This window comes from Ambystoma mexicanum, chromosome 2p (genome assembly GCF_040938575.1).
Source record: "Ambystoma mexicanum isolate Mex_15411 chromosome 2p, UKY_AmexF1_1, whole genome shotgun sequence".
In the NCBI taxonomy this organism is placed as follows: Eukaryota; Metazoa; Chordata; class Amphibia; order Caudata; family Ambystomatidae; genus Ambystoma; species Ambystoma mexicanum.
Window position 1 is genome coordinate 1,076,323,586 of NC_090923.1, and position 27,565 is coordinate 1,076,351,150.

The 27,565-nt window shown below is 46.2% G+C and overlaps 1 protein-coding gene across 2 annotated transcripts in view; it reads left to right on the forward strand.

The window, feature by feature from the left end:
- The window catches only part of LTBP3 (latent transforming growth factor beta binding protein 3), a 542,185-nt gene that overhangs the window by 414,822 nt on the left and 99,798 nt on the right, over window positions 1–27,565 (forward strand). For both annotated transcript variants that reach the window (XM_069645022.1, XM_069645021.1), the window contains exons 20-22: window positions 6,029–6,196; window positions 17,386–17,469; window positions 20,385–20,513. In XM_069645022.1, the coding sequence (XP_069501123.1) occupies window positions 6,029–6,196; window positions 17,386–17,469; window positions 20,385–20,513 (381 nt within the window). The remainder of the gene's footprint in view (window positions 1–6,028; window positions 6,197–17,385; window positions 17,470–20,384; window positions 20,514–27,565) is intronic.

Here is a 27,565-nt window from a genome sequence, read left to right on the forward strand (position 1 = left end):
TTTCAGAGACTTGTTGGATTGTTACGTCGTAATATATTTGGACGACATCCTGATATATTCAGAATCCTTGTCTCAACACATACAACATGTACGCTCTGTCCTACTCCGTCTAAGAGAGCACTCCCTCTTTGCAAAACTGGAGAAGTGTGTGTTCCATGCATCGTCTGTGGAGTTCCTGGGGTTTCAAATTTCTCAAAAGGGAGTGCTTATGTGCACCTCCAAGGTCTGGGCAGTACTGGATTGGCCTGTCCCGACTTCAGTAAAAGCCCTTCAATCATTCTTGGGTTTTTCTAACTTCTACAGACGTTTCATCACCTCCTTTTCCGAAATAGTTGCGCCACTAACCCGGTTGACCAGTCCGAACGTCCCTTTCATTAGGAATGACAAAGCGAGGTCCACATTTCAGAAATTGAAGGAGGCTTTTACCACCGCTCCCGTCTTGCAGCACCCTAATCCATCACTTCCATTTAACGTGGAAGCCGATGCCTCTGCAATTGCAGTGGGGGCCATCCTGTTGCAGATTTGCCCAGCTACTCATCGACTACATCCAGTGGCTTTCCATTCTCGGAAACTTACGTCGGCCGAACGTAATTATACGATCATGGAGAGGGAATTACTGGCGATTAAGGTGGCGTTTAAAGAGTGGAAACACCATCTATTAGGTGCTAGGCACCCATTACTGTGTATACGGACCATCGGAATCTTCAAGCATTGTCCCATGTGAAATGCACCAATGCTAGGCAAATACGTTGGCATTTGTTTTTTACCATGTTTGATTTCACGGTGACATATCGCCCCGGTCCATTAAATGGAAAGGCAGACACGTTATCTCGTATTGGTACAGATATGGAAACTACGAAGCAGTCAACCCCGGTATTACCCTCAGGGACTGTTGTGTGTGTTTGTTCGGTTTCTCCGTCCACCATAGACGGGTTAAGGAGATGGGCTAAGGACCATGCTCCTATTCTTAAGGAGATGGACGCCGAACTCATCACCGGCCTTCCATATGTTAAGGGTCTACTATACCTGCCTGACAATCAAACTTGGCGAAAGGCTCTCGAATGGTCCCATGATCTCCCGTTGGCAGCTCACCCTGGCCGGGCCAAAACCTATGATCTTCTCCACCGATGGTGCTGGTGGCCTGGTATGAAGAAGGACACCGAAGAATATGTCTCCAAGTGTGCCATATGTACACAGTGCAAAAGACAACCGGGCAAACCCGTAGGTCTTCTAATGAGCATGCCATTACCCCGTATCCGTGGCATACGGTCACCCTTGATTTTGTGGTGGAACTCCCTTGTATTGGGGGCATGTCCACCATTCTTGTGGTTGTGGAAGTTTTTACCAAGATGGCACGATTTATACTGTGTTCAGAAATACCTACTGCTTCTATGTTAGCGAGTTTGTTTTTTGACCATGTGGTACGTTTTTTTGGACTACCTACGGTTCTGATTTCTGACCGAGGGTCTCAATTTACCTCGCGTTTTTGGCGCTCCCTCACTTCCTCCTTGGGTATCGATGCCCGCTTGTCCTCGGCCTACCATCCTCAGACGGATGGCCAGACCGAACGTACCAATGGCACTATGGAACAGTTTCTTCGCTGTCTGTGTCTGCAACATCAATCTAACTGGTTCTCGCTACTAGGTGCAGCAGAATTTGCCTATGACAATTCTATACACTCATCAATTGGCTGCTCTCCATTTTATGCTTTATATGGTCTGCACCCAAGGACTCTGCCGCCTGTCTTGCCTTCTTTAAAGCAGTTTCCCGCAGCTAATGCCGTGAGGGATTCCCTGCTTGCCATCCGTAAATCAGTGTTAACCCATTTGCAAGCTGCGCAACGTCGTACCAAAATGCAGGCTGACAAGCAACGCGCACCGGCTCCTTCGTATTCTTGTGGTGACCGTGTATGGCTCACTACAAAACATCTGGCCATTAGGGGTAAAAGGAAACTGTTGCCATGTTACCTGGGTCCTTATACGATTCTATGGTGCCTTAACCCTGTCACTGTTTGTCTAGACATTCCATCTCATTGGCGGGTGCACCTGGTATTCCATGTCTCCTTGCTTCACCCTTTTGTACCTGGCACGCGGTTACCTGCTGTCCCTACCCCAGTTAACGTCCATGGAGAGGACGAGTATGAGGTGCGTGCAGTCATGGACACTCGCCTATGTCGTGGGGTTCGGTCTTACCTGATTGACTGGAAGGGGTATGGTCCAGAGGACAGGTCCTGGGAACCAGACTCTAATTTGAATGCACCCCGTTTGTTGCATGCCTTTTGGTCTCAACGCTTGCGAAGGCACAGGAGAAGGCGCTCTTTGTGGAGGGGTACTGTCACGTCTCGGCTAAATTGGAAACTGCCCTGGCGGTTGTCTGAGCGCTATCCGGCACGTAAAACCCTTTGAAACTACAACTCCCACAACTCTTGCTATTTTAGCCACATGACATACACGCATGACGTTGCTGTGTTTTCCTTCGTTTGTGAACTGCATTTAACTCCTGTCTATCCGGAGATCTAGTGCTCCTAAACTGTTGTTAGGTGTGAGCTTCTATTACCAGACTTCTGTTTTGTTATTGAATACTTGGCATTTGAATCTAGACCTTGCTTCTGTCTTGTCCTTTTTCTGTCTCCCGACGCTTGCCTCCCCGGACTGCCTCCCCTGGAAAACTCGAACCCGGCTTCTCCACCTCGACCTCCCATTTCTGAATCCTTACACTTGGGCAACCTGATAAACCTGAACAATTCTGCAATGGAACTAGCGTGAGGCGAATGCTCGTTCCTCTGGATATTTCTTTTACTATTTTTTGTGGTTTTGTTCAACATTTTTTGACACATGTGTTTATTCCTTGGTACACTTTTGGGACGCTTTTCTGTTTTGAACATTGGATTGCTGTGGTACACTTTTGGACGCTTTGCTGCCTCAACCCTGGATTGCTTTACACACTTTTGGGACGCTTTGCTGTTTTGAACATTGGATTGCTTTGGTACACCTTTGGACGCCTTGCTGTTTCCACGTCGGTGTTCCTAAAATATTGGCACACCCCTCCTTCACTTTACAATCTCCTTGTTTCTGCACTCGATACTAGTAGGTTACTGGTATATTGTCTCTACGGAGCAGGTAAGAGCGGGTACTTGTGGGCGGTGTTGGCTGTCTGTATTTTGGCACTACATGGCTGTATTTCTTGAACAATTGTTTTGTTCTTTGTCCCTCTAGCTCTGACGATTCTGCTCCTGCCTTTTCACTCAAGCCCCCGGCCTACCAGGTGTGTTGATCCCTGTAGGCTGAGCTCTTGGGAGGGAAGTCTTTGGCACATCAGTATAAAGACTCCATATTCCCGGAGGAAAGGTAACCTCCCCAAAAGACTGTGAGACATTATCCGCAACAACTGGGATACCAGCCCTGAGTTGTGACACACCGCTAGCCCATTTGATTTCTGCCTTCTCTCCTCACTTCCAACGTTATGCAGACGAGACATAGCTCTCCTTTAAGGTTCCCTCCACTACCTCCTCTTCTTCCTCTCTCATTCCTGACTGACTGCTATTCAGGCATGGTGTGCTGCTGACAATCTCTGCCTTAATGCAGTAAGACTGAGATCCTTCTCATTGGGGCTCCCTCCTTCCCTTCTTCCCTCCTACTCTCTAGCCGCCCTCCATGGGTCCCCTTCCCTCACCCTCTCGTGAGGCAAAACACCTTGGTGTCCCCTTCGACTCCCCTCTCTCTTTCTCTCCTGATATCACAGACCTTGCCAAGAAGACCCACTTTCAGCTGCATCTCCTCAGAGGCATTCTCCCTTTCCTCACCTTGCCCCAGAAAATCAGTGTCTCCAGAGCTCTGGCCCTCTCTAGGCAAGACTACTGCAACAGCCTCTTCCTATATCTGCCTAAATCCTCCCTTTGCCGCCTTCAACTAATCCAGAAAAGGATTGCGAGACTTATCCTTGGCCTCAAGCCCAGGGCTTGCATCTTTCCAGCGATAAAATCTCTCCACTGGCTCCCGGTTGCTGCAAAGATCAAGTTCAAGACCCTCTGCATCATTCACACGCCTTTCTGGGGTCTGGGACCACAGTACATCCAACTCTCTTGTCCTAAATACCTCCCTGTTGGAGCCCTTTGGTCTTCTAGCTCCAACTTTTTGCAGATCAGACGCTTTTGCAGAGAGTGGGGGGTAGATCTCTCTCTCTCTTCTGCAGGAACCTCCCTCTAGAATGGCCTCCCTGCCCCTCTCAGACTTCAGCCGGATCTCAAGTTCCAGAAGGTTCTCAAGACGCTCCTTTTCTCTTCTTCCTTCCCTCTCCCCCTCCCCATCAAATGTCCCCCTCTGCTTTTTTTTGACTGGCTGCCTGGTTCCTTCTGATTCACACAGAGCACCCGGTCCTGCTTGCCCAGTCTACCCCAGCACCTTGGTTTCCCCTGAGGCCCTCTCTACCCCCCTAAACTGCAATTGCCCTTCCGGGCTCCCTCCCCTGCACTTGCCTGGCTGGGCCTGCACCACTATTGAGCCCATCCAGCCCCTTCCTCGCACTTAGCATGTCGACCTTCATTCCCCTGCACTCTCTGCATTCCCCTGGCCTGGCACTGGTCCAGCTGGCCTCCCCTTAGCACTTGCCTAGCCCAGGGGCCCTCTTCCCCCCTTTCCTGCCCCACCCACCTCCAGCACTCCTCCAGCACTTGCACGCTCTCATCTCCCAATACCCAATAAATAAAATGCACTATAACAGCCACTGTAAAACAATTTCTTGCTGGCTGTGACTAATAAATGCCAGGGTTGCCACTAAACTAACAGACTTACATTTGGGTTGTGACCAATGTATAATCTAGAATACCACAGTACAAATATTTGTCATGCTCATTATATCCAACTTATGCCAACATTGTCCTGTGATCAAATATTATGCTGCCTGTACATTGTGTCCATCCTATGGCAGAAGGCCACATTCTCAGTGTCAGTATGGTGCCCCGCATTTCCCAAACAAACACATTCACACATGCACACACACACACACACACTTATATGCACAGGCATGCATGCAGGAAGGCTTCGAAATACACACAACACATACTTTGCATTTGCAACAGTCACGCATGCCCACAGTCTGTTTTTTGTTCACAACTGTCCATATGTTCCAGGGTTCCTGCAATAGCACTCAGACATCATCCTTACCACACACTCCACTGCAGATTTTCTGCTAAGGCCTTCCCATGCTCGCGTGCTACTTCAGCTCCTGCCTTCCTGTGACTTCTGGAAGTGTCTTAGAACCTAACGGAAAGTAACATGAAAGGAAGACATTTTCAAACAGCTATGCTACGCACCAGTGATGCAAGGCAGCCATCTGCTCCATTACCCTGATAGTGACTCCTTCATAATTTGAGGTCAGGGCCCTGGTATGTTTTCAATTCGGAATTTTTGTCACTTGTCTGGCGGAGTGCAAATGTGAAATGAAAAAGGCGGCGTACATTCCGCCTAGCAAATGAGTAGCATGCCAGCGTTTACTTTTAATTGGGCGTGCACGATAAGCAGTGTTCACAATTACAAATAAACGCTGTCCAACATGCCGGCATGTTGGACAGCATTTAACGGTACACGCGGCCTGACATGTGAGCATGGCAGTCAGCGTGTACAATGGATCCCTCTGGGGTTTGCCTGCATTATGCTGGTGTATAAAGCTGGCACACCCCATAGGGATCTTAAGCATTTGCACCGGCATGACAATTCATGCCAGTGCAAATGCTAAAACATTTGTATGGCGGAGAGGAAGGAAGGTGGCAGAAACACAAGTTGTGTGGCGCCCCTCCTCCCTGCCATTCAATTGACTGAAAATGGGGCGTGACTTTAATGGAAGTCATTAAAGCCTTACTCAAGGCTTTTACGCCTTCCATTGGGACCCCATGGAACATGAGCACCATAAGGTGTGAGCCCCATAGTGTGTGAAATAGAAAACATTCTTTCTCTGACTTCATGATCCGTGTCAGTTAATGCCTCTTATGATTCACACTCACACAAACTTCTTTCTGTAATTCTGCTCATAGAGGTGGAGCCACCGGGAGACAAGAAAGAGTGCTACTTGAACTTTGACGACACAATCTTCTGTGACAGCGTCCTGGCGACCAACGTAACCCGACAGGAGTGCTGCTGCTCAATTGGGGCTGGCTGGGGTGACCACTGTGAGATTTACCCTTGCCCTGTCTCCCACTCTGGTAAGGGACATGACCAAGATATGGTCCTTGAATGTTTTCTCAATATTACTTTTGTGTAAAGCAACAAAATATGGATGGCATTCCAAAAATCTGGTCCCCCCAAGGTAAGTATAAAGAATTCTGTGAACACCATGCCGATGAAGACTTGCTTGACCCTTAGATACATGCATGCAGCCTAACGGTAAATACAGGCAACAAAATTATCAAGTTGCGATGACAATAGTAGACTATAATCTCTCATGTTAAAAATACATCACGCCTACTTGTCTTGTCCCTTCACAAAGAATACCACACAATGATGAAGATAAATGCAGCATCTTATCATAAACACATGTCAAAAGTAAGATCATTTGGTTGCCATGAACACAGCAACTTTTGCGGCACTGAAAACTCTGTGTACCAGGAAACACAAGTAATGCATTTCAAGGACAAACAAGGGTGAACCACTAGCTTGCAATTAATTAAAGCATATGCAGCTCAAAATGCTAATATGCACTTTTAGATTAATCATGTTTGTCATTGCAATGGTTGTATAACGAAGAAAGGGTAAAGAACTATTGGATCATGTGCTCTGTGAGCAGTTCAGAAAAAAAGAATCATGTGTGTTTTGAATCCAGCTAAAGGCTGCAAGTAAATAGATAAAGAATACATCCGAATGAAGACACTCAAAGTGGTTACCATGTTGGATAGTTGCATAATTACTAACTAGAAACATGTAAGACCAGGGATTGAATCCCCTTAATGAGATAAAATCTCATTTTACTAGAGTAACCCAATAATTAAGGATTCAGAGGCACTGGATTGGATTCACTGATGTATCTTTTATTTACAAATGTGCAAGAATAAAGGGTGCACCAGTGTAGCTTAGGCAGAAAGCCTACACAGTGAGGGCGTCCTCTCAGCTCCAGGTAGCACGCAGGGACGCCTTCTTGCAGTCCATCTTGTCTCGTACCTGCTGGGCAATTTTGTTTTGCGTGCTGGTCTGGACATACTGGGTCGTTGTACTGGGCGCATGAATTTAGAACCTAACAGTGCTCGATGTGATGTTGTCTATATTACATTTCTGTGAGTGGGATGCACCAATGGGAGCTTTTTTCTGTGACGGTTATGTTACCTTCCAGTGTTCTTTTTTCAATTACCTGTGTCCTTGTATTGTACTCTATTCCTTTGGGAATCTTCTGTTGAAGGGTAAGTATTCCAGGGTTTAAGTACCTCCTTTTCCTGCATGGTTCCTACAGAACAAATCTGCTCTCTTCATATTCCTTACCTTACTGTCACGCGTGCTTGGTTGTCACCTTCCTGGAGTGCACATTGGGATATCTAAAAAACCATGACATTTTGGAGTTGCCCTAATGGGTAAGTCTGAACTTGGCCGATTCACCTTCTTCTTTAGAGGCATGCACTGCTTTTAATTTGTCACAGTGAGTCTTTCCTTTATTTTGTCTACTCTTGATTCTCCACAAATGTATTAAATGGAGACAGATATGCCCGTCCTTATGTCTCGTAGCTATGGGGGTATTAGCATTGAGAATGCTCTCTTTGCCCTCATGCTTTGAAAGGGAAATATGCCTATAACTAATTTGACCGTTATACTCTGAGCAACAATTCCTTCTATGGCTGTGAAGTAGGGAAGCCATGGCTAACTGGGGGTTGAGTTTGATGAACTGTCGGCCCCCTCAAATTGACCATTGGCTTGTTGAGGATATTCTCAAGGAATTGTTCCTTTTCTTTTGATACTAGTTGCACTATGCTATCAGTGTCTATCTGTTTGGGTATTCCTTGTCTTCCGAAGATGTCTCTTGGGGATCCTGTTAGGCAAGATTTTCTTTTTGCAACTTTCCCTCCATTGACATCAATGGAACCCCTCAACACTATGATATTGTTTGATTACTGTTCTTACTTTTGAACATTCCTGGCTTAACTCATCTTTGTGGGGGTTCTGGCCAATCCGTAAGGCTACCAGTGCACGGGGATTCCTTTACGAAATTCCTTGTTGTGGTTAAGCTAAACACATCACTTTAAAGTGAGGTGGGACAGGGGTACTTTGTATCCCCTTTCCTTTTTTTCTTTTAGTAGCATTTTTCTTACTGCCATGGTGTGTCCTAGAAGGGCTGATGGCACTGGATATTTTTCTAATGTGTTTTGCGTTTTGTACGTATGCACTTATGCATTTTACCTCATTATGCCCTATGAGTACCATATACTCAAAATGACAGTGCCACATGGTTTTTGACCTGTCCTTTGGGCCATCTTGTCATTTGGCCTTCTTCCTGCATCATGAGGTCAGGAAATATCATACAAGGAATGCCCATTGCCGGGTGAAGCCTCCGCTTTCCTGGGCAAAGCAGGGATGGCTGTTGCTGAGCATATGTGGGGCATGGACAGCCCTTGCCAGTTTTAATGGTGCAGATCCTTATCACTGAAGAGCTGGGGGCTACCCTACATCACATCTATGATAAAAGGAGGACTTCTTCAGCCATTCTTGAGAACGTCATTGGAGCCAAGACTACTTTGAAGAGTTGCAGCCAGCCGAAGACCTATGGATGGCCGTTGAAGCACTGATTTCAGTTGAGAACCAGTGATGCTCTGTTCCTCGCGGCCGGTCGTGTAAAGACCATCAATGGTACTTCAATTTTAGGGCAAGTGGGGCCAACTAGTCCAGACCGCTGCATGCCAAACCTTCCTTCTAGAGCCTTTGGAACCAACCTGTTGGCTTTGCCAAGACGTGCTCCTCCATTCCAAAAGCCCCTTGACTCTCTGTAAAGGTTACTCCTTGGGACTAGTGACTCTAAAGGGCATTAGCCCCATTCACTTTAGCAAGGAAGGATTTTAAAGTTCTAGCAGCCTCATTTTTATAAGTAAAGTAACTGTGTTACATGCACTGTTTCTTTCACTTACCTCAATCTATTACTGCTCTTGAACCTCTGGCTTGCTTTACTTACTTAACTGCATATATTCTTAACCAAATCTTTTTGACTGTTTTAAAAGTAAAGTGTTGATGTTTTCTGGAGAGAACATACATGGTAAATGTAAATATGTGTGTAATTGTAATGTGTTGGTAATACATTTTTGTTTAATTGCATAGAGTGTATATGGGCCTAATAAAAAAGTGTATTTGTGTACTCTATTGTCTAACTGGTTGTATTTCAGTGCTCTGTGTGTCGCATTATGCTACTTCACCAAACCCACTATTCCTGAAGTTTAAGCCTTACTGCTTGGCTTACTGCCTCCATAGAGTTGGGCTAGACCTAAGTTCCTACACCTTGTTCACTATAATTGGGTGGCCTCCCAGAACCCTCCCTCAATATGCAATACATCTCAAAGATGAGAACCCTCCCAGCTCCCTAGCTCCGCCTCTGGGACAGGACTGGCTCTAGCAATTACCTGGTAGGCCTCCTGCCCCATGTTGAGACGGCTTCCTATCCCCACCTGACAGGGCAATTTCCCTTTCCCGCATCTCCACCCTTTCTCCCAAGGGCATCTGGCTCCATAGGTGTACAGGGAAAGAGAGTGTGTGCTTAATCCTTTCACCCTGTGCATCTTCCCATGTGTGACAAAATCAGTAACGTGACCTTGTCAAGTAGGGATTAGAGCCCCTCTTATCCTGGGGTCGGAGGCCGACCAGAGAGGAATCCAGAGCAGCCCTGTACAATAAACACACCATACACTACACAACACATGTACACTGAATAAAGTATTTTATTTATGCACCCTGGAGTCTTTGTCTTTATTTCTAGTTTCCCTTCGGGGATGAGCATTTTGCCCCATCTAGCTGGGCCTTTTTCATGCCACAGGCTACATAGAGAACTAACAAAAAAGGAGCTGGAGCTCCTACATGGCTTGGGCAGTTGCTGCGTACCTCTCCCCAGCCTTGCAGGCACAGAAGTGACACCGCTGCAGCCACCCTAGACAACCAGGGACTTGAAGTAGAGTGGCAACTGCTCATTGCAACTACATTGACCTTAAGGGGATCTGCGCCTTGGCCCCCTAACGCCAACTTGAACAATTTGAGGTGTGGGCGACCATTCCTGCAGAACGGTGGCCCCAAGCAGTAAAAAGGGGCTGTGTTAAGCTACGTAAATGTAATTTTTACACCTCAAGGAAGACAGGCCCATATTGGTCAGGGCTAGAGAACCAGTCAGAAGATGAGAAGGGAGATACGAGGAGCAGCAGTAAATAAGTAGTTTGGAGTTGTTCGGGTTAGGTCAGAGGGGGAGGAGGTTGTTGCAGACCATGTGGCCAGCTGTAAGAAGGAATGGGGTGTGGAACGTGAAAAGGGTTAGATATTAGTTTAGTTTATGGTTTGCTTGTTAGGTACTTGTACAGCACATACATTCTGTTTCAAAGCACCCACATGACAACAGGGAGGGAACATGGGATTGCAGTACAATTGAAATATACCAAAAATAAAGTGGGGAGGGACGGCCAAACTTATTATTCCTTGTGAGTATTCAGAACGTGCAAGTCCAGCAAGGAAAGGGCAGTGGAGTAAGTGATGGGGTGTCCGTGCTTGAGGGTGAGACACAGATGAAGTACAAGGTATGCGGCCAGGAGCCATGTTGGAGGGGAAAGTGTGAGTTTCCAGTGCGGAAGGTGTGCCGAGGCAAGTGTGGAGGTGTGCCGAGGCAAGTTCTGAAGGTAGACAGAAGCTGAGGAGATTGGGTGTGATTGGTCAGAGGTCCGAGGATGCATAAATAAAGGTCCAAGACACCAATCACAGCAACTGTGAGATTAGCAGAGGAGGTGGAAAGGGGGAGGAAAAAAGGAAAGTCTTGAGGTGCTTACGGAATTTAAGAAGGTCCTGCTGAAGACACAGAGGGAAGGGGAGGCTGTTCCATAAGAGGCATCCCGCTGAGGAAAGCGAACAACCTCCTGCTCTCTGTTTAGAGAAGCGCTTTACACTCAGGGAGTTGGTGCTAGAGGAACCTAGAGGTCTAGAAGGAGAGTATTTTGTAAGAGAGAGTTGCAGATAGTGTGGTCCCTGGCCCCAGACAGCCTTGTGGATGATGCAGAGGGATTTGAATTTGATCCTTGCAGCAACCGGGAGCCAGTTGAGACTTTTTAGGGCAGTAGAGATGTGGTCCCTGGACTTAAGGCCAAAAATAAGTCTTGCCTCTATATTCTTGATTAGCTGGAGGGGACGCTGAGTGGAAGAAGGTAGATTGAGGAGGAGGGCTGTGGCAATAGTCAAGCCTAGAGAGAACCAGGGCTCAGGAAAAATTGTGCTTCTGGGGGAAAGTGAGAAAAGGGACAATTCCTCTGAGAAGCAAGAGTTGAAAGTTGGACTTCTTGGCAATGTCCTGAGTGTGAGGGAGGAAGGAGAGCGAATAGTCAAAGATGACTCCAAGGTTTCTGGCCTTCAGAAGGAGCAGGGGGAAAGCCCAAGGAGACAGGCCAGAGAGAAGGGAAGGAGGGAGCAGGAATCCCAATAAGAAGGATCTTAGTTTTGCTGACAATGAGGCAGAGATCGTTCGAAGTGCACAAGGGACTTCGAACGATGGCAGATAGGCAATAAGGGATGAGGAAGGTGCGCGAGTGTCAGCTGGAAGTCTGAAAAAGAGTTGAGTGTTGCCTGCATAACAGTGAAAGTTAGGCGAAAAGGAGGAGGTGAGGAGTGCCAGCTGAGCAAGGTAGATATTAAAGAGCCTGGGGTAGAGGATATATCCCTGTGGGACACCACAGACAGAGAAGGAGGTAGGAGAGGAGAATATGGCCAAAACGATTTGGGAAGAGTGGGCAGTTAGGAAGGAGGGCAGCCATTCCAGTGCCCATTCTGAGATACCAAGTGTATCGTGGAGTCTTTGTATAAGGATAGAATGGTTGACAGTGTCAAAGGCAGAGGAGAGATCAAGTAAGATGAGGACAGCTGGGGAGTTGGAGTCCAGGGATGCAAGCAGTTGTTCACGGGTGTTCAGGAGAGCAGTTTCCATGCCTCTGGTGGCTCAGAATCCAGATTGATGATTGGGGAGCGCACAGGCAAGTTCAGTGTGCAAGTTAAGTTGGGGCAAGGCCAGCCTCTACAGCTGCTTCCCCAGGAAGGGGGTGATTGAAATAGGGCAGTAGTTGGATGGACAGGTAGGGTCTGCTGAATGTTTTTTTCAGGAGCAGGCGCACAAGGGAGTGCTTGAGGGAGGAGGAGAGCGAACCACTGGTGAAAGAGTGGTTGCAGAGGTCGATGAGTGCAGTGGGAAACAGAGCCAATGTTGTTCTTGATGGTTCTGGACAAGCAGGGGTAAACCTGTTTGGAAGAAGATTTCATAGAGCGGACAACTCTGGTAAATTCTTCAGGTGTGACAGGGTTGAAGGAGGAGAAGGCAGTAGGAGGAGGGTGAGTGGCCAAGGGAGGCAAGGGAGTGTGGGATGGGTTTGGCAGGTGAGTAACAAGGGTGTTGAGGATGTCCTGAGTTTTGGTGAGAAAGATTGTGGCCAGTGGGAGCAGAGGGCCTGTGGTGGAACAGGGGAGGAGGAGACTACAGAAGGGTTGGCTAGCTCCCTGCAGATTTTGAAGAGTTCAGCTGTGTTATTGGATGCACCAGATTCCTGTGCCTGAATGTGGGCCCTTTTCTTGGCACGGATGGAGAGTCTGTATTGCCTTTGGATCAGGTGGCAGGCCAGTTTGCCAGAGGATGAACCTGAGATTTTCCACTTCCATTCCGCTGCTCTGCACTTTCGTTTCAGGGCTGCAAGTTCGGAGTCATACCAGGTGTTACGCTTAGATGCGGGTTTCCGGCAGATCCTCATGACTGGGGCAAGGATGTCAAGAGTATTGGTGATGGCTGAACGAAGCTTGCTGAGAGCAGAGTCGGTGGTAGAGTCTGAGGTAAGGGGTGAAAGGGGATAAAAGTAGAAGCAAAGGTAGCAGCTTGTACTCATTTTACCGAGCGAATGTTCAAGAATGAGGTTGGCAGGGCTTTTGAGGGTGCGGTAGCAGCGCGAAGGGACCCAGGTGGGAGCAGAGGACAGAATGGTCTGACCAAGAGAGAGGGGTAACCAAAGGGGGAGAGAGAGGGAGGTTCAAGTGGATGATGGCGTCCAGTGTGTCAAGCCAAGTGTGTTGGACTGGAGGAGAGAATGGAGAGGCAAAGAGTGGATGCTGAGGCATGGGAATCCAATAAGATGTTGAAGTCACCCAAGAGGAGGAGGAGGATGGAGGTGGTTGAAAGTAAGGAGGAGCAGAAATCAGTCCATTCAGAGAGGAACAGGGTGGAAGCGCCTGGAGGCCGGTAAATGGTAGCAATTGTCAGAGTATTGGGTGGGTACGATGGAAGCAGGAACCCACAGGATAGATTAAGGTGACCCCACCGCCAGTATGGAGGAAAGTGACTGAATGGGACAGAGTGTCTGAAGGCACATCCCCAGATCTTCTGATCAAGACTAACCAGTGGGTAGTGTACAACGGGTTTAGTAAAGTCCCTCACGGAATTGCCTTTAGGTTCTCATGAGCAGTCATCTAAAGAATAATCAGTAGGAATCAATATTCTCGATCTACTAACTCAAAGAATAGTGACACCTGGGCTACGGTGGGAAATGTTTCTTCTAGACAAGATAGAGAGGCAGTCCTAGCACCCTGGTAAAACAATCAATAAAAACCTGTGCACCATCTCTGGGACTTCATGTATTCTTTGAGCCATATTTGTGACACAAGACAGAGATCAAGAAGTGTATAGTCCATCTGTAGGAGAACCCCTGGCATGACTATCGTTGGCACGTCAAGATGTTTCCCTAACACTTGTATCTTTTCAATGGCTTGTGGGTAAAGATCAGTGTATCTGTGTGCACAGATTATCTGGGACAGGGACCCAAGTTCTTCTGAAGTTATTAGTTCCACCTTGATAGCAGTCCGCTTACTGCCAGAATCTAACAGGGTTCTGGCTAGGATCCTCTGGACTGTTACTGGCATTTAGAACTTTCAGTCTGCCTCACCAGTATAGACTGCCCAGGTGGGCGATTCCAGCATGTCTTCTTCATCCGGGAAAAGATCAGCGAGACATTAAGGTTATGTCAGTTCTTTCCCCATTCCAGTCAGATCTCCCCCAGTCGTGTTGGTACTCCAGGTACATGTGCCAGATCGCCATAGGTTCTTCCTTGGCTTTTTCCGGACAGAACCTGGTGAAATATCCTGATTTCCCACAGATATAGCACCTTACCACCTTTGGACGTAGACCTGACCAAGGTTTTCTCCAGTCTGTCTGTAAGGAAGGCCTTGTCTTTGTTTCAAGTATCAGTTGGGTGGGACTTGGTGTCCTGTGGGCATCTCTTCCCGGAGTATCAGCTTTCACGTCACTGGTTTTCTTCGGCCCCAGAATAGGCTCCCGTAAGTACATGGCTCTCTGGTGCGCATTAGCCGTTTGGGTGGCTTCGTCTAAGATGGGCTTGTGTAGATGCCACCCTACTGATACAGGGGCAAAGAGCTGATTAACTGTTCCAGGAACAGCATCTCTTTGACTTCTCCTTTGGTTATGTTGTTTAACCATTTATTTAATAGATCCTATACTCGACATGTGGAACTTTCAGCATCTCTCCAATGCTGGAATGTGAAGTTTACCAGTCCACTTCTGCTGGCTTGAACTTGTTTCAATTGGCTGATACTTACACAAGCCTCCAATTTTTGCTCAAATAGACTCTTTTTTGGTTCCTCCAAAAAGTCAGTGGTAGCTGGAGCACAGTCAAACCATGCTCATTCCCAGGAATCCTCTGATTCTTCTAGTAGAGGATCAAGACAAAGGAATTCCAGTTTGACTCCTACCACCCAGATCTCTTGGTCGAAGGAAATTCTGAAAGCACCTTACAATTCTCCAACAGCCCTAGTACTCTCTCCCTCAAGTCACGCAGCTACTATAAAATCACCAACATACACCGGATCATACAAGGTAGACCAATCAATCAGACTGTACACCCTCCCCTCCCTATTCCAGGACCACAGAACATGCTGAACAGTTTCTCCCAAATGTCAAGAGAAAAACTCATCAAAAGCAACAAGGTAGGCCCCCCAATGGACCCCTGCTCACCAGACATCTATAAATCAATCCTTCAACAGTACACACCTTTGGAATGCTACCTAAACCTCGTCAACCTATCGCTCTCAACAGGGACAGTACCACGGGCATTCAAATCTGCCTGCATCAAACCACTCCTCAAGGACATAACAGGCAGTATGGAAGACCGCTAAAACTACAGACCGATCTCAAACATTCACTATCCAGCAAAACTACTAGAGACCTATGTCCACGAACAAATAGTGGAATACATAGCAAATAACCAGCTACTAGACCAGGCACAAGTTGGTTTCAGACCCATGAGAGGGACGGAAACAGCACTTCTCTCTATATGGGATGACCTAAAAACCAATGCAGACTCCAACATGAATTGGGTCCTGATACTCCTCGACCTCTCCACAGCATTTCACACAGTCAATCACAAAGTCATCATTAAGAGACTGGAAGAAATAGGGATCACTGACCTGGCGCTGCTCTGGATGAAATCCTTCTTGTCTAAAAGAACAGAAACACTATGGATAAAAACATTCAAATCCACACAGCGGCACACCACCTGTGAAATACCACAAGGATCCTTGTTAACCTTGCTCCTCTTCAACATCTATAAGATGCCACTAATCAACCTTATTAAAAGACAAAAAGACACAGCTTCACATGCTACAACTACACAGATGATAACCAAATCATGTACAAAATCCTTCACGCACATAACACTGGCCATCATTTCCCTCATGTCCAGGATAGACTACGCCAACAGCTTGTACCTCGGAATGCTGGACTATTTACTGAAGAAACTGCAATGTATACAGAATGCAACTGCCAGACTTCTCCTCAAACTCTCACGAAGGGACCACATAACTCCAGCGCAAAAGATGCTACATTGCTTTCCAGTCAAAAAACTATGTGCATAACACACACAGCAATCCACGACCTAGAAGCGCAATTCATACAAAAGAAAATCACCATCTACCAGCCGACTAGATCACTCAGATCCAGCGATGACATTCACCTAGAACCTAAACCGTACACAAGAAAAAAACCTGGTGGGTCAGCATTCTCTTGCTTATCCTTAAAACTTTGGAACTCCCTCCCCAGAGAAATACGAACTATGAAGGACCACATAAAATTCAGAAAACGTCTAAAAACCTGGCTCTTCAACTCTGAACAGGGCACAAATGAATGAACAACACTGACGCAGCATGAAATGAACACACAACTGAGAAGGGCTGCGGAGTAAGCTGACCAGAGTGGAGTGCAGGGAAGTAGAGAGCAGTCTGAATGGGAAGGAGACCTAGGTGTTCCCTTCCCTATAGAGGGTCAAATGGGAAACAGGGGAGAGAGATGGGCCTGACTTAATTGGACCACTAATAGAGAGCCTTAGATTAAGAAAAGGGGAGAGAGAGGCTCCCCATTCTCTGAACAAATGGTTCACAGAGCACAGGGACCACATCCCAACCTTCAGGAACCCGAGGTTGCAGCACACCAAAATATACTAGAGGGGAAGAAATAGCCCATTGAGAACCCACTCTTCTGCACACAACATAGGAGAGGTAAATGTAGCACACCAGAATATATGACAGAGGAAGGGCTACAGGTCACGTACAATCAAAACAAACAGTATAGGATAGGGTACCACCACTAACCAACCCTAGTAAGAAAACAAATGCTTCTGCATACACCTTTCAAAATGGCAACTAAATACAAACATACCTCTACTGCACAAAAAACTGCACACACTTCACTACACCACAACAAGAAAACAAACCACACATAGTCTCGCATGACAGCACATAACGGCTACCAACCGAAAAACACACCTACGCTCAGCGAACTGTGTCAATTGAAGCTGCCAATAGCACATCACAGCTCTCTTGCTGTTTTCTCCCGCTCAGTCCTGCTAACTTACCTCCCTACCGTCTTGAGTGGTGACAGTGCGCGGTGTAAGAACCTTTAACACATTGTTAGGGCTAGGTCATGGATCTAATACGGGCAGTGGCATGTCCACTCCACCTCCATTTCTTGCTCTTGCTCTTCTAAAGGTGTTTGAAAAAGCATGTTTGCCATTTGTTTAATACCCAAGCATCTATTTGGATTCTGGCTAAATTCCTGTGTGATAAGTATTTTTATTCAACATTTGGTATATGCTTAACCTCTTTTATAACTTGCTTCTTTCTGCCTTTTATATGCTTTCAGCTGAGTTTGTCTCCCTGTGTCCTGATGGGAAAGGCTTCATACTCGATGAAAGCATCATCAATTATGGAATACCAGCACACAGAGGTAATGGCAGCACAAACTAAGGACATCACATGAAGATAAAGAGCACCCCACAGGTGTACAGGGCATCATCTGGGGTAAACGCAGAGCATAGAGGCGCTAAGTAAAACCAAGGGTAAGGGCAGCACACAGATGTAAAGTGAGGCCCCTTGAGGGTTAACAAGTATACACACCCGTACGAGCAGCACTCGTGGGTAATGGCAGCGCACAAAGGGAGAAGAAAACCCCCAAAGATTAGGACAGCACGTACAGGTATTGAAAACCCACAGCAGTAAAGGGGAGCACAAATGGAGGTATGAACAGCCCGCAATCAGGGCAGGAAGAGCACATATACATGGGTAAAGGACAGTGCCTCCATATAAGGGGGAGTTCCCAGGAGTAAAGGACAGCAGCCCGAGCTAAACACCTGCACTCAGCTTTAAAGGGTAGCACATGGGGATAAGGGCAGCACTTAGGAGTGTGGCCTGGATATGGGCAGCACACAGATGGGTAAGTGGCTAATATAATACATGTCTGGTGGATGGGAAATGTGATGGGCGACAGACTGTGAAGGTATATGGTATGTTTTGGAAGTAGAGTCAGGAGTGATGGAAGATTTTGGGGAAGGGAAGTTTTGTCAGATGTTCGCATTTAGTCATACGCTCATCACCATACCTTCTCCCATTTCCCCCCACTCATCTTTCCAAGCCTTCACATTTCCCTCTCTTTCTTTATTTATTTATCTATTTATTTTACATTTGTATAGCGCACATACAGCCCAAAGGCATTATGGCACAGTTACTTGTGGCAAACTTAGTTACGCAAGGTTACATACATAGGTTACATGTCAGATGACGGTATATGCTGAAATTGTTGTACATTGAGAATTTGTTGCACAGTATTTGTTACACAATCATTCAAAACGATTTTATGTTTAGGGCACCTTGAAGAGTTCCAGTGAAGGCGGGGTGCAGGCTAGATTTATAAATGTCAGTTGAAGAGCATGGTTTTCATAGATTTTCGGAATGCTAGGTGAGAGACTTCTGCTCGCAGGGGTGGTGGTAGGGCATTCCAGTGTAGTGCAGCTAGGTACGGGAAGCTGGCCCCACCTGCTGTGGCTCTTTTGACTCTAGGGGTCGTGAGCATGTTTGTGTATGGGGTTCTGGTAGGCCTGGATGATCTGGTTAGGTGCATCCTGTCGGGGAGATAGGGTGGAGCAGTGAGATGGATGCATTTGTGGGTGATGGCAAGTGCTTTGAATACAACTCTTTCTCTTACTGGGAGCCAGTGTGCCTGTTTTCTCGTCTCTGTGATGTGCTCTTTTTTGGGTATTCCAGTGGCTGCTCTGAGAGCGTTGTTTCGTATCGTTTGAAGTTTAGCTAAGTTCTTGGAAGAAGTGCCCAAGAAGAGAGCATTACAATAGTCAAGTCTTAACCCTGTTATAGCTCTGGCAATTGTGATGCAATTGTCCTTTGATAGAAAGGGTCTGGCTGCTGTGAGCAGTTTAGCATGGTAGGCTGCTGTTGAGGCGATGGCGTTCACTTGTCTGGTCATTGTTAAATTTGAGTCCAGATAGACACCTAGTGTCTTTACTGCGTTGGCCACTGGGATTTTTATGCTGTCGATTGTAAAGTGGGTGAACTGTGAGTCAAGGTTCTTGAATGTCTCTTTGGAGAAGTTCAGTTTTGTCTGAGTTGAGGCATAGTCCGTTGGTTGCCATCCATGCTTGAATTGTGTTGTAGATGTTTTTAAGCATTTTAGAGTCGGTATCATAGTCTCCTGTTAGGGTGAGGAGGATCTGAGTATCGTCAGCGTGGTTAGTGTACGAGATACCCAGGGAGTCGAGGATGAGGAATAGGGGTCGAGTGAAGATGTTGTAGATTGTAGGCAAAATGCAAGAGCCTTGCGGAACACCGCATAGGATAACAGTGAGTGAGGCTGAGGCAAGGTCTGAGAAGACTTGCATGGTCCTTCCTTGTAGGAAAGAGGCGTAGCTGTAGTGGATAGGTGGTGGCATAGGACTTGGTGGTTAACAAGGTCGAAGGCCGCCGATAGATCTAGAAGGAGGAGGAGTGTGGGTTTCCCTTTATCTCTTGCGTCGTCCATATGTTTTTTTAGGTCAAGTAATGCTGACTCAGTCCCGTGACCTGGGCGGAAGCCTGATTGGCGCAGCCCGAGAAGTTTGTTTTCCTCAATGAATTGTTGCACATGTATTTATGCAGCCTTGTCCAAGATTGTGAGAAGGAAGGGGACCGTGGTAATAGGTCGGTAGTTGTTGGGTATGCAAGGGTCGAGGGAGGGTTTCTTTACGAGAGGGCGGACCCAGGCTTCCTTCAGGCAAGAGGGGACTTTGCTTGTGGCAAATGAGTCGTTAACAAAGGCTGTGAGGAAGGGGGCAAGATGGCTGGTGCAGTCTTTGAGGAGTGTGGCTGGGCATATGTCTCCTTTGCAATTAGATGGCTTGATGGTTTTCATAATGCGGATTAGATCAGTTTCTGTTATGTCCATAAAGGAGAAAGAATTTGATGCAGTAGGTGGGGGTGGTGGTGTGCTGTTGGCGGTCGGGATGTTGAGTGTTTGCCTGGTTGTTTGAATTTTAATTTGGAGGGTATTGAGCTTATTGTTCATAGCTGATTGGATGTCATTGCACCAAGTTTTATCTTTGGTGAAGTTCTGAGGTGTAGGTGTGGGGGTTTCCAGGTCTCTGAAAATCGAGAAGATTTATTTTGTGTTGGATTGTGCCTCTAGGATTCTGGCTCTCTTTGCTACAAACACTGTCATTCATGTTTTTCTCTCTCCTCCCCCGGTATTCTATTGCCTGTGCTCTCCTCTTTATCTTCTTTTCTCTCTGACCCACTCTACAACCTGTGCTTGTCATCTACCACTCGCACCTCTCCCCCCCTGCTCAAGGTAGCTCACTCTTTTGCCTCTTCTTACAGATATTGATGAGTGTGTGCTCTTCGCTGAAGAGATCTGCAAGGAGGGGAAGTGCGTGAACACACAGCCCGGGTACGAGTGTTACTGCAAGCAGGGCTTTTACTACGATGGGAACATGCTGGAGTGCTTAGGTAACACAGATATTGCACCAAAATGTTTCAAGCGGAAGTCAGTGTTCTAAGTATTTCTGTTTGCCATTCATACATGTCGGCTTTTGCTGGTGCATGTGCTTGCACAAACCTTTGCTTATGATGGGCAGTCGTACATGAAGGAGAACAGTATATTATATAAAGTCCACACAATATAACACTCATCTTATTCTCTAAAATGATAACACAACCTTCTTTCACGAAATCGTCCCGACCCTGGTGTCCTGGGAATCCCAGAGGCGGAATCGTCAACAAAAAAAGGTCAGACACAAGTACCATGGCTAACCTTATACCCCGATTCAGTTCAACAGTTCAGTAAATGTACTGCGTGTTAGGCAATCCTTGATGTAGTAACACTTTGAGACTAGCAACACTTGTCTACTTGGTATTAGGTAACCCACCTTTTGGTATAGGTCTGTACTACACAAGTTGGTAGTGTGACTGAGCTGCCAGGCCTATCTCAAGAGGGCTAAATGTGAGCTGTAGAGCTGTAGCAATGAAATTCACAAATACAGGTAGCCAAGTAACACTTATACTCAAGATTTAAGTTATAAATAGTTACTTATTTAACATCAGTTTTTAAATAAGTGTTCTTTAAAAAGGCAAGATATCTAACAATCAAATATACTTTAAAATACTTTTCCAGAATCATCATAAATTTAGTAGATACTCTTTAGAGAAGCTTATTACACACATTTCCTATACCCGGAGGTGACATCATTCACAAGGACTGTAATGGCATTTATATATCACGAGTACACTTTGCAGATTCTGAGGTTGCACAAAGGAAAGGTTAAAGGAAGGAAAAGGTTGAAACAGTTTCTCAGGGCATGTGACTATACTTAAGCGCCCAGATACCCCTGGGTCAGGCGCGCCATATAAATAAAATAAACAAACAAAAAAACAACCTTAAATCTTCCAGTGAAGTCTGGACAAAACCTTTCCCAGCAATAACAGTCTAAAACAAGTTATCACCTCTGAGGAATAGAAAATATCCAAGTCAATGGACTAGAAGAGTCTGCAGGGAGCCAGGACAGCCAAAGTCAATTGGAGCACAGTCTATGGAGCTGAGGCACTTCGTACTTAATAAAAGTCTTGCACAAAGTTAGAGAGTTTTGTAGAAAATCACTGTAAGGTCACAAGCTGTTACACTTGTGGAGAGCTCATATCAACACTAACAAAAGTAGCCACTGCAAGTCTCAACTGAGAAGAGCAAATCTAAAGACACCGAGGTAAGTACCCCAAGTCTGAGCAGTACCTCTGGTTTGAAGAAGAGTGGTCCAGCTGGAGTCTGTCCTGTTGCAGCGATGCAGATCCTGGGTTCCTGAGCCTCAGTCGTGGGGACAAGAGGGAGTACATCTGCAGGACTCCTGCAGCAGCAATTTGGAGGTCATCAGCAGCTACGTGCTCTTTTCGGATCGGCAGGACTTTGCAGTTTCAGCACACGGTAAACGGCACCACCACGGATCTTGGATACCGTTTGGGCTTCCTACACTCTTTCAGTCCTGCATTCTGGTAAGGGGACTCGAGCTCTGGTAGTTCTTCTTCTGTAGGGTCCTTAGGAGACTCTTGGAGCTTCTGGCCAGATTGCAGACGTTGCACTCGTCTACAGATATCTCAACCCTGGCACTCGGTTCCTGCAGCAGCAAAGAAGTACAGCCAGCCAGGGAAGATGGACCAGTGGAGCTCATCTCGGGGTTAGTTGGTCCCACTAACCCAAAGGAAGAAGTCGGCCCTTCCGGAGCTTCTCTTGTCGATCAGAAAAAGGAGTTTCAGCACAGCAGCAGGGCTTCACTGGGAAATTCAAAGGTTCCGAAGGATGCAGCAAGCTTCGTTCACGGTTTCTTTGTTGGGTGTTCTTCCCAGTGGTCAACTCTGCCTCTAGTCCCAAAACCCTTGCCTTTTAAGGAGGTTTCACCCATTCACACAGCCTCGGCTGTCACTCAAACAGCAGTCAGACTAGTTGCATTCATGGACTCCTAGAGGCAAAGGACAGGGGAGTTTTGTGAACCTCCCTCACTTCCTGCCCTTCCAGACACACTGGAGCCAGAGGCAGGATTCAGGACTGAAGCCCGCCAAAGGCAAAACGAACAAAGGGCCAAACCTGGCTTGGCGCGCAAAGTAAAACCCAAGAAAGACCTCACAACTAGAAAATAGTGAAAAAAGAACACCAGAACATTTTGAGAAAATGGTCACCCATGGGTGCTATACTGCAGCTGAGGGTTCAGCCTGCGGTAGAAAAGCACAATGGTAGGACAATTAAACTACTTCCACCAGCTATTTAAATTAGTGAGGGTAACATAAAAATTGTTATGTGAGGAGGTAGGATAAGGGGCTACTAAGTAACCCCCCAGCACTCCACATAATATGGTGTGTGCTGGACCTACAAAGAGAAAAGGTAAATAAAGTCAATTTCACTTTACTATTCTTGGGAACAGTAGTCAGTAGTTCACACAAGAAATGGTATTTAAACCTTATGAGTAATCTAAAGGATTTCTCTGTGACACTGCACTAACGGTGCTGTGTGTAACCATTCAAAAAGTAGATGCCTATGGAGTTTGTCAGACTCCATAAACAGTGGAAACACATTATCCAAATCAGGTCAAAACACAGGAGAGAGTGTGAAAAAGGTCTCACTCACTCCAGAGTTAAACTTAAAAAGTCCTAAAGTCCGGCAAAAGAGCTGGGGGTCTCTAAGGTTGAAGGGAATTAGCACAGACATGAGAATTCTCCCTAACAGCGGCCAGGGGGAACAGCCATTACTGCTCCCTATTCATCTGTCCCTCCTCACTTATTACTCCTATTAGCTACGTTTGCAGTCTGCTGCATGTCACAGTTTGTTATCCATTTCTGGCACTAGGTGAATTGTGTTAGTTAGCCATTGGGATCTTACCTTCTTGCAGGAAAGTCGAATCTGTGTGTTTTCTCACTCTTATCCTCTCACCCCCTTTGTCTATCTGCACTCTCCCTCAATTGTGCTCTCTATCTACCCTATATTCTCTAACTGCTATTCTATCACCTGTCCTATCCCTCTCTCGATGTCTGCAAGGTAAAAGTTCAAGAAGGATCTCCTGGTCTCCAATCCAGGCCTGCCCATCGCTGACATCTATGTCAACGTTTCTTCCAGGCAGACCTTCACCGACATACTCTTTGTCATCCCCTCTGCTGACTTTTGAATTCCCCATATGGTCACAGAGCTCTTCCCTTTTCCTTCCTCTCCCATTAATGGTGGCACCCGCTGGGAAATACTCTTGGCTTCCTTCCTGTCCTCTAGGGCCATCATTGATGTCTACTTAAATGGCACCGTCATGGTCCAGGGCTCTCAGCTCAACCTCTTCCTTCTTGATAGACGTCTCCCGTCTCTCATCAACTTCCTCCCTTCTCCTGCCACTCCTCCTTCTGCCTCCCCTCTGGCCCCTCTACCACACTCTTGTACCCCTCCTCAGAAGACCTTCAAAAGTGGCAACCTGCTCCACTTAGCCACCCTCAACTCTCACTCTGCCGTCAAACACTCCTTTGACATCTGCCACCTCCTTGATGACCTCGATGGCCTCGCTCTCATGAGACGTGGTTCACTGCCTGCTGCTCTGTAATGAGTTTTGACACTCTCCTCCCTGAGGGCTACAAGATCCTCTCTAAGCTCAGTCCTAACCACACTGGGCGCGGAGTGGCCCCGATCATCCGTGAGTGGGTGTCTGCTACTATCATACCCACTCAGGCCTGCTCCTCTTTCGAATGCTCGTCTGCAGGCTTGGTGTCTCTCCTGTACCTCTCGATGACTCTGAAAACTCCTAACAACCAGGTGCACACCTATATTTAACTCTGAATTGGTATTTTCCTTAGACAAGTAGAAGGGTCCAAGGGAGAAAAACAACCCTGACAGTAGGTTGTGAAACTAATGAGACCAAAACCGGTGTCTACAGATTTGTGGAACTCTTCCGTCCCCGGCACACCTGTAATTAATGTATTCCAATCAACATTTAGGACCACGTATGTAATCAATTATAATCAAAATATGTTATCTCAAGAACATGTTTTTTTACTCATAGAATTCTTTAAAAAATCTCGATTTGTTTATATAGTTACATGATGCACAAGAAATATTTTACAATGTTTTTATTCAACAGCACAATAATACTAAAGATTCTTAACATGGACAAGCCATAAATAATATGCTTTATGCCTTTCGGGAAATCAGTTCCCTTCTTCGGGAGCTATTGTTCTTACTTTGTGTGTCAAGTCGCACACGATCTACAAAACATAAAATGGAGAATACACTTTTTTAGTGAGATGATCTATATGAATCCATTCTTAGTGTTTACATCAAATAGATATGGGGCCTCATTACGAGTCCGTCGGTAACCGCGGCGGTAAAACCGCCTGGTTACCGCCGGCCTCGTATTACCATTCCGCCTCCGTGACTTCCGGAAATACCAGGGCATTACGACCCTGGTGTCCTGGGAATTCCGGAGGCGGAATGGTGTAAATCCCCATTCCCATAGAGTCCAAAAGGACTCAATGGGAATGGGGAAGTAGAAACACCAGCACCATCTCGTGATGGTGCTGGTGTTTCCACGTCCGCCTGCAGGCGGGAGGTGTTCAACCCGCCAGGTCAGACCGCCTGCAGGACTCGGGATCGCGCGGTCCGGAATTAACAGTGGCGGCGGGTTTACCGCCACTGTTAATTCCGGACCGCCCGACCTGTAATGAGGCCCATGGTCTTTTTTCATTAATGTTCACCTGGTATCAGTCAGGCTAACACAGTCCAAACTGTGGGTATTGTGTTCTGGAATGCTGGAGCATGTTGTTGTCTTTGATCGACCGACGGTGCCTGATAAATTCAAATGAAGCGTATCATATATTTGTAAATGCCTAATGCTGCCTTTGTTCTACATATTATCCAAACATCAATCTCAACCTCAATAGAAGTTGTCTGCTCGTGTATGCTGATTGGGTCCTTTTCTTGCTTTCATCGGTGTAAGTGCATCCCGCTACGTTTTTTAGTTTGACCCTTATTGGATTAATTGTGTAGAGGAGCAGTTGCATACCTCTGCAGGAAATCCCACCCCCTACCACCTACATGTTGGCAGCCTGAGATTGTGCCATGCTTGGCAACAGCAGTTGTGCCAATTCCTCAACGAGTGTTCGAAAGAAGGTATCCACTGAGAAGGCCCTATCAAATGTATCCCAGAAGAGACGGCAACCAGCGGGAGGAACTCCCTGAAGGAATATGAAAAAGAGCAAGAAGAGGAGCTGGGGACGTCACGAAAGACGAGCGTGGATGCCCTGAGAATGCTGACTGGAAAGAATGAATGGACCTTATAAAAACTGATGACGAAGTTAAAAATCGAGTAAACTTTCATATGCGAAAAGAAGATTGCATGTGTGTGACGCACTGCAGAAAATGCAAGCCATTCAATAACTGTACAGATGCTGTAACGCAAGTAGACTAAGTGATCATTGAAGCTGGCTATATGTAGTGAGTAGGTTATCTATTCTTGAAGGCAGTGAATGTGAGAAGCTGGATCATCCCTTATTAAGGTGCAAAGAAAGAACACCAAGTGTGCCAAATTTGATTCATTTAAGACATTTAAATGCTGCAAAATAGACCAAATCGTGGTCTACTGTCACGTGAGCCAAGGATGGAAATAGTCAAGCGTGGAGTCCTAGAACGACGATAGTGCGTGCTCGCACTCCTCTGCAAGGCCAAGTTCAAAGACAATCTTCATGGCAGAAGGCATGGGTGATGAGAGATGATGGGCTAATTCGGTGGGGAGGTAAAATCATGTCCACCTCCTGGCACCTGGGTTTGAGCTTACATGCTGCTAATTGAACCGAATGTTCCAGAAGGGCACGAGCATGCCAACCAGTTATAGAGGGCCGTAATACGAAGGGCCGTATAACGAAGGGCCTTATAGTTTGAGAGCCAATGATATACCGTGTACTTCATAGTGAGGAAGGTTGTTAGAGGTAGGCATAAGTTGTCCACCTGACAGTAGATATCCAATAACAATCCCACCCCTTATAGAAAATATACTTGGATGTTCCCCTTGAACCTATCACAACCCCTCGTAGGTTTTCTATCATTTGCCACATAGTATGACGTCACGTCTGATGTATTTTTTGTATAAAAGGATGTTTTTCTGTGAAGTACGTGGAGAGACTTGCGCGAACGTCCGTTGATGGCCGCTGTAACTCCCTGTTTTAGATAATTGTTGATAAAACAGCAACCTTTGCCATCTTCCTGAATTGGTTCAATTATTTGGTGTCAGAGTTATTCTGCACCCCATCCATTGCATGCACATTACCCAAAGGGCCACATGCTCAATTGATTGAAATATATTGGTGGACCTAGATGGGGATAACTGGTCAGAAAAACTGTGTGTTAGATCGAATAGTTGAGTTGTCATGTTTTTTACATATATTCTCGGTAAGTTATGTGTGTAAAGCTTATGCCTGTAGAGAATAGTGATTCACATGGGGCTCCTGGCTGAATTTGCATTGATGTTGGCTCCTCACCAGAATGTATAAAATAGATGGTCAATTGTGTGTACCTATAAGGGTGAAGATATTGCTTTAGATGACTATAAGGAATTCATTGGAAATAATGCACTAAGGCACTATTCTAGTCTGTCGATTTTTAGCCAAATATGCAGAGTCCCTTTGCAATGATACCACAAGGTGCCCATTTTGCTTTATTTCATTCTTCTTACCTGTTTTAGTGCATCAATGCATGAGCTGCTCAACTAGCCCACCGATTCTCAGGCCAATTCAAGATGGCTGCTATTTGTAACGTAACACAATCACGTAACATGATGACATCACTTTTGTTTACCTGTGAATGACACGAAAAGCGTCATTGTTCACTAACATGCTTTCTTTTGTCTATTTGCCCAGGATCAAGAGTAAAAATGTGTATAATATAAAAAAGGATTTACAAATAAATGTCTCATGTTGTGAAAGGTAGAGAAGGTCTCTTTTAGAGGATTATCTTGCAATTACTCTTTCCAGGATTAATAGGTTTCTAAATAACC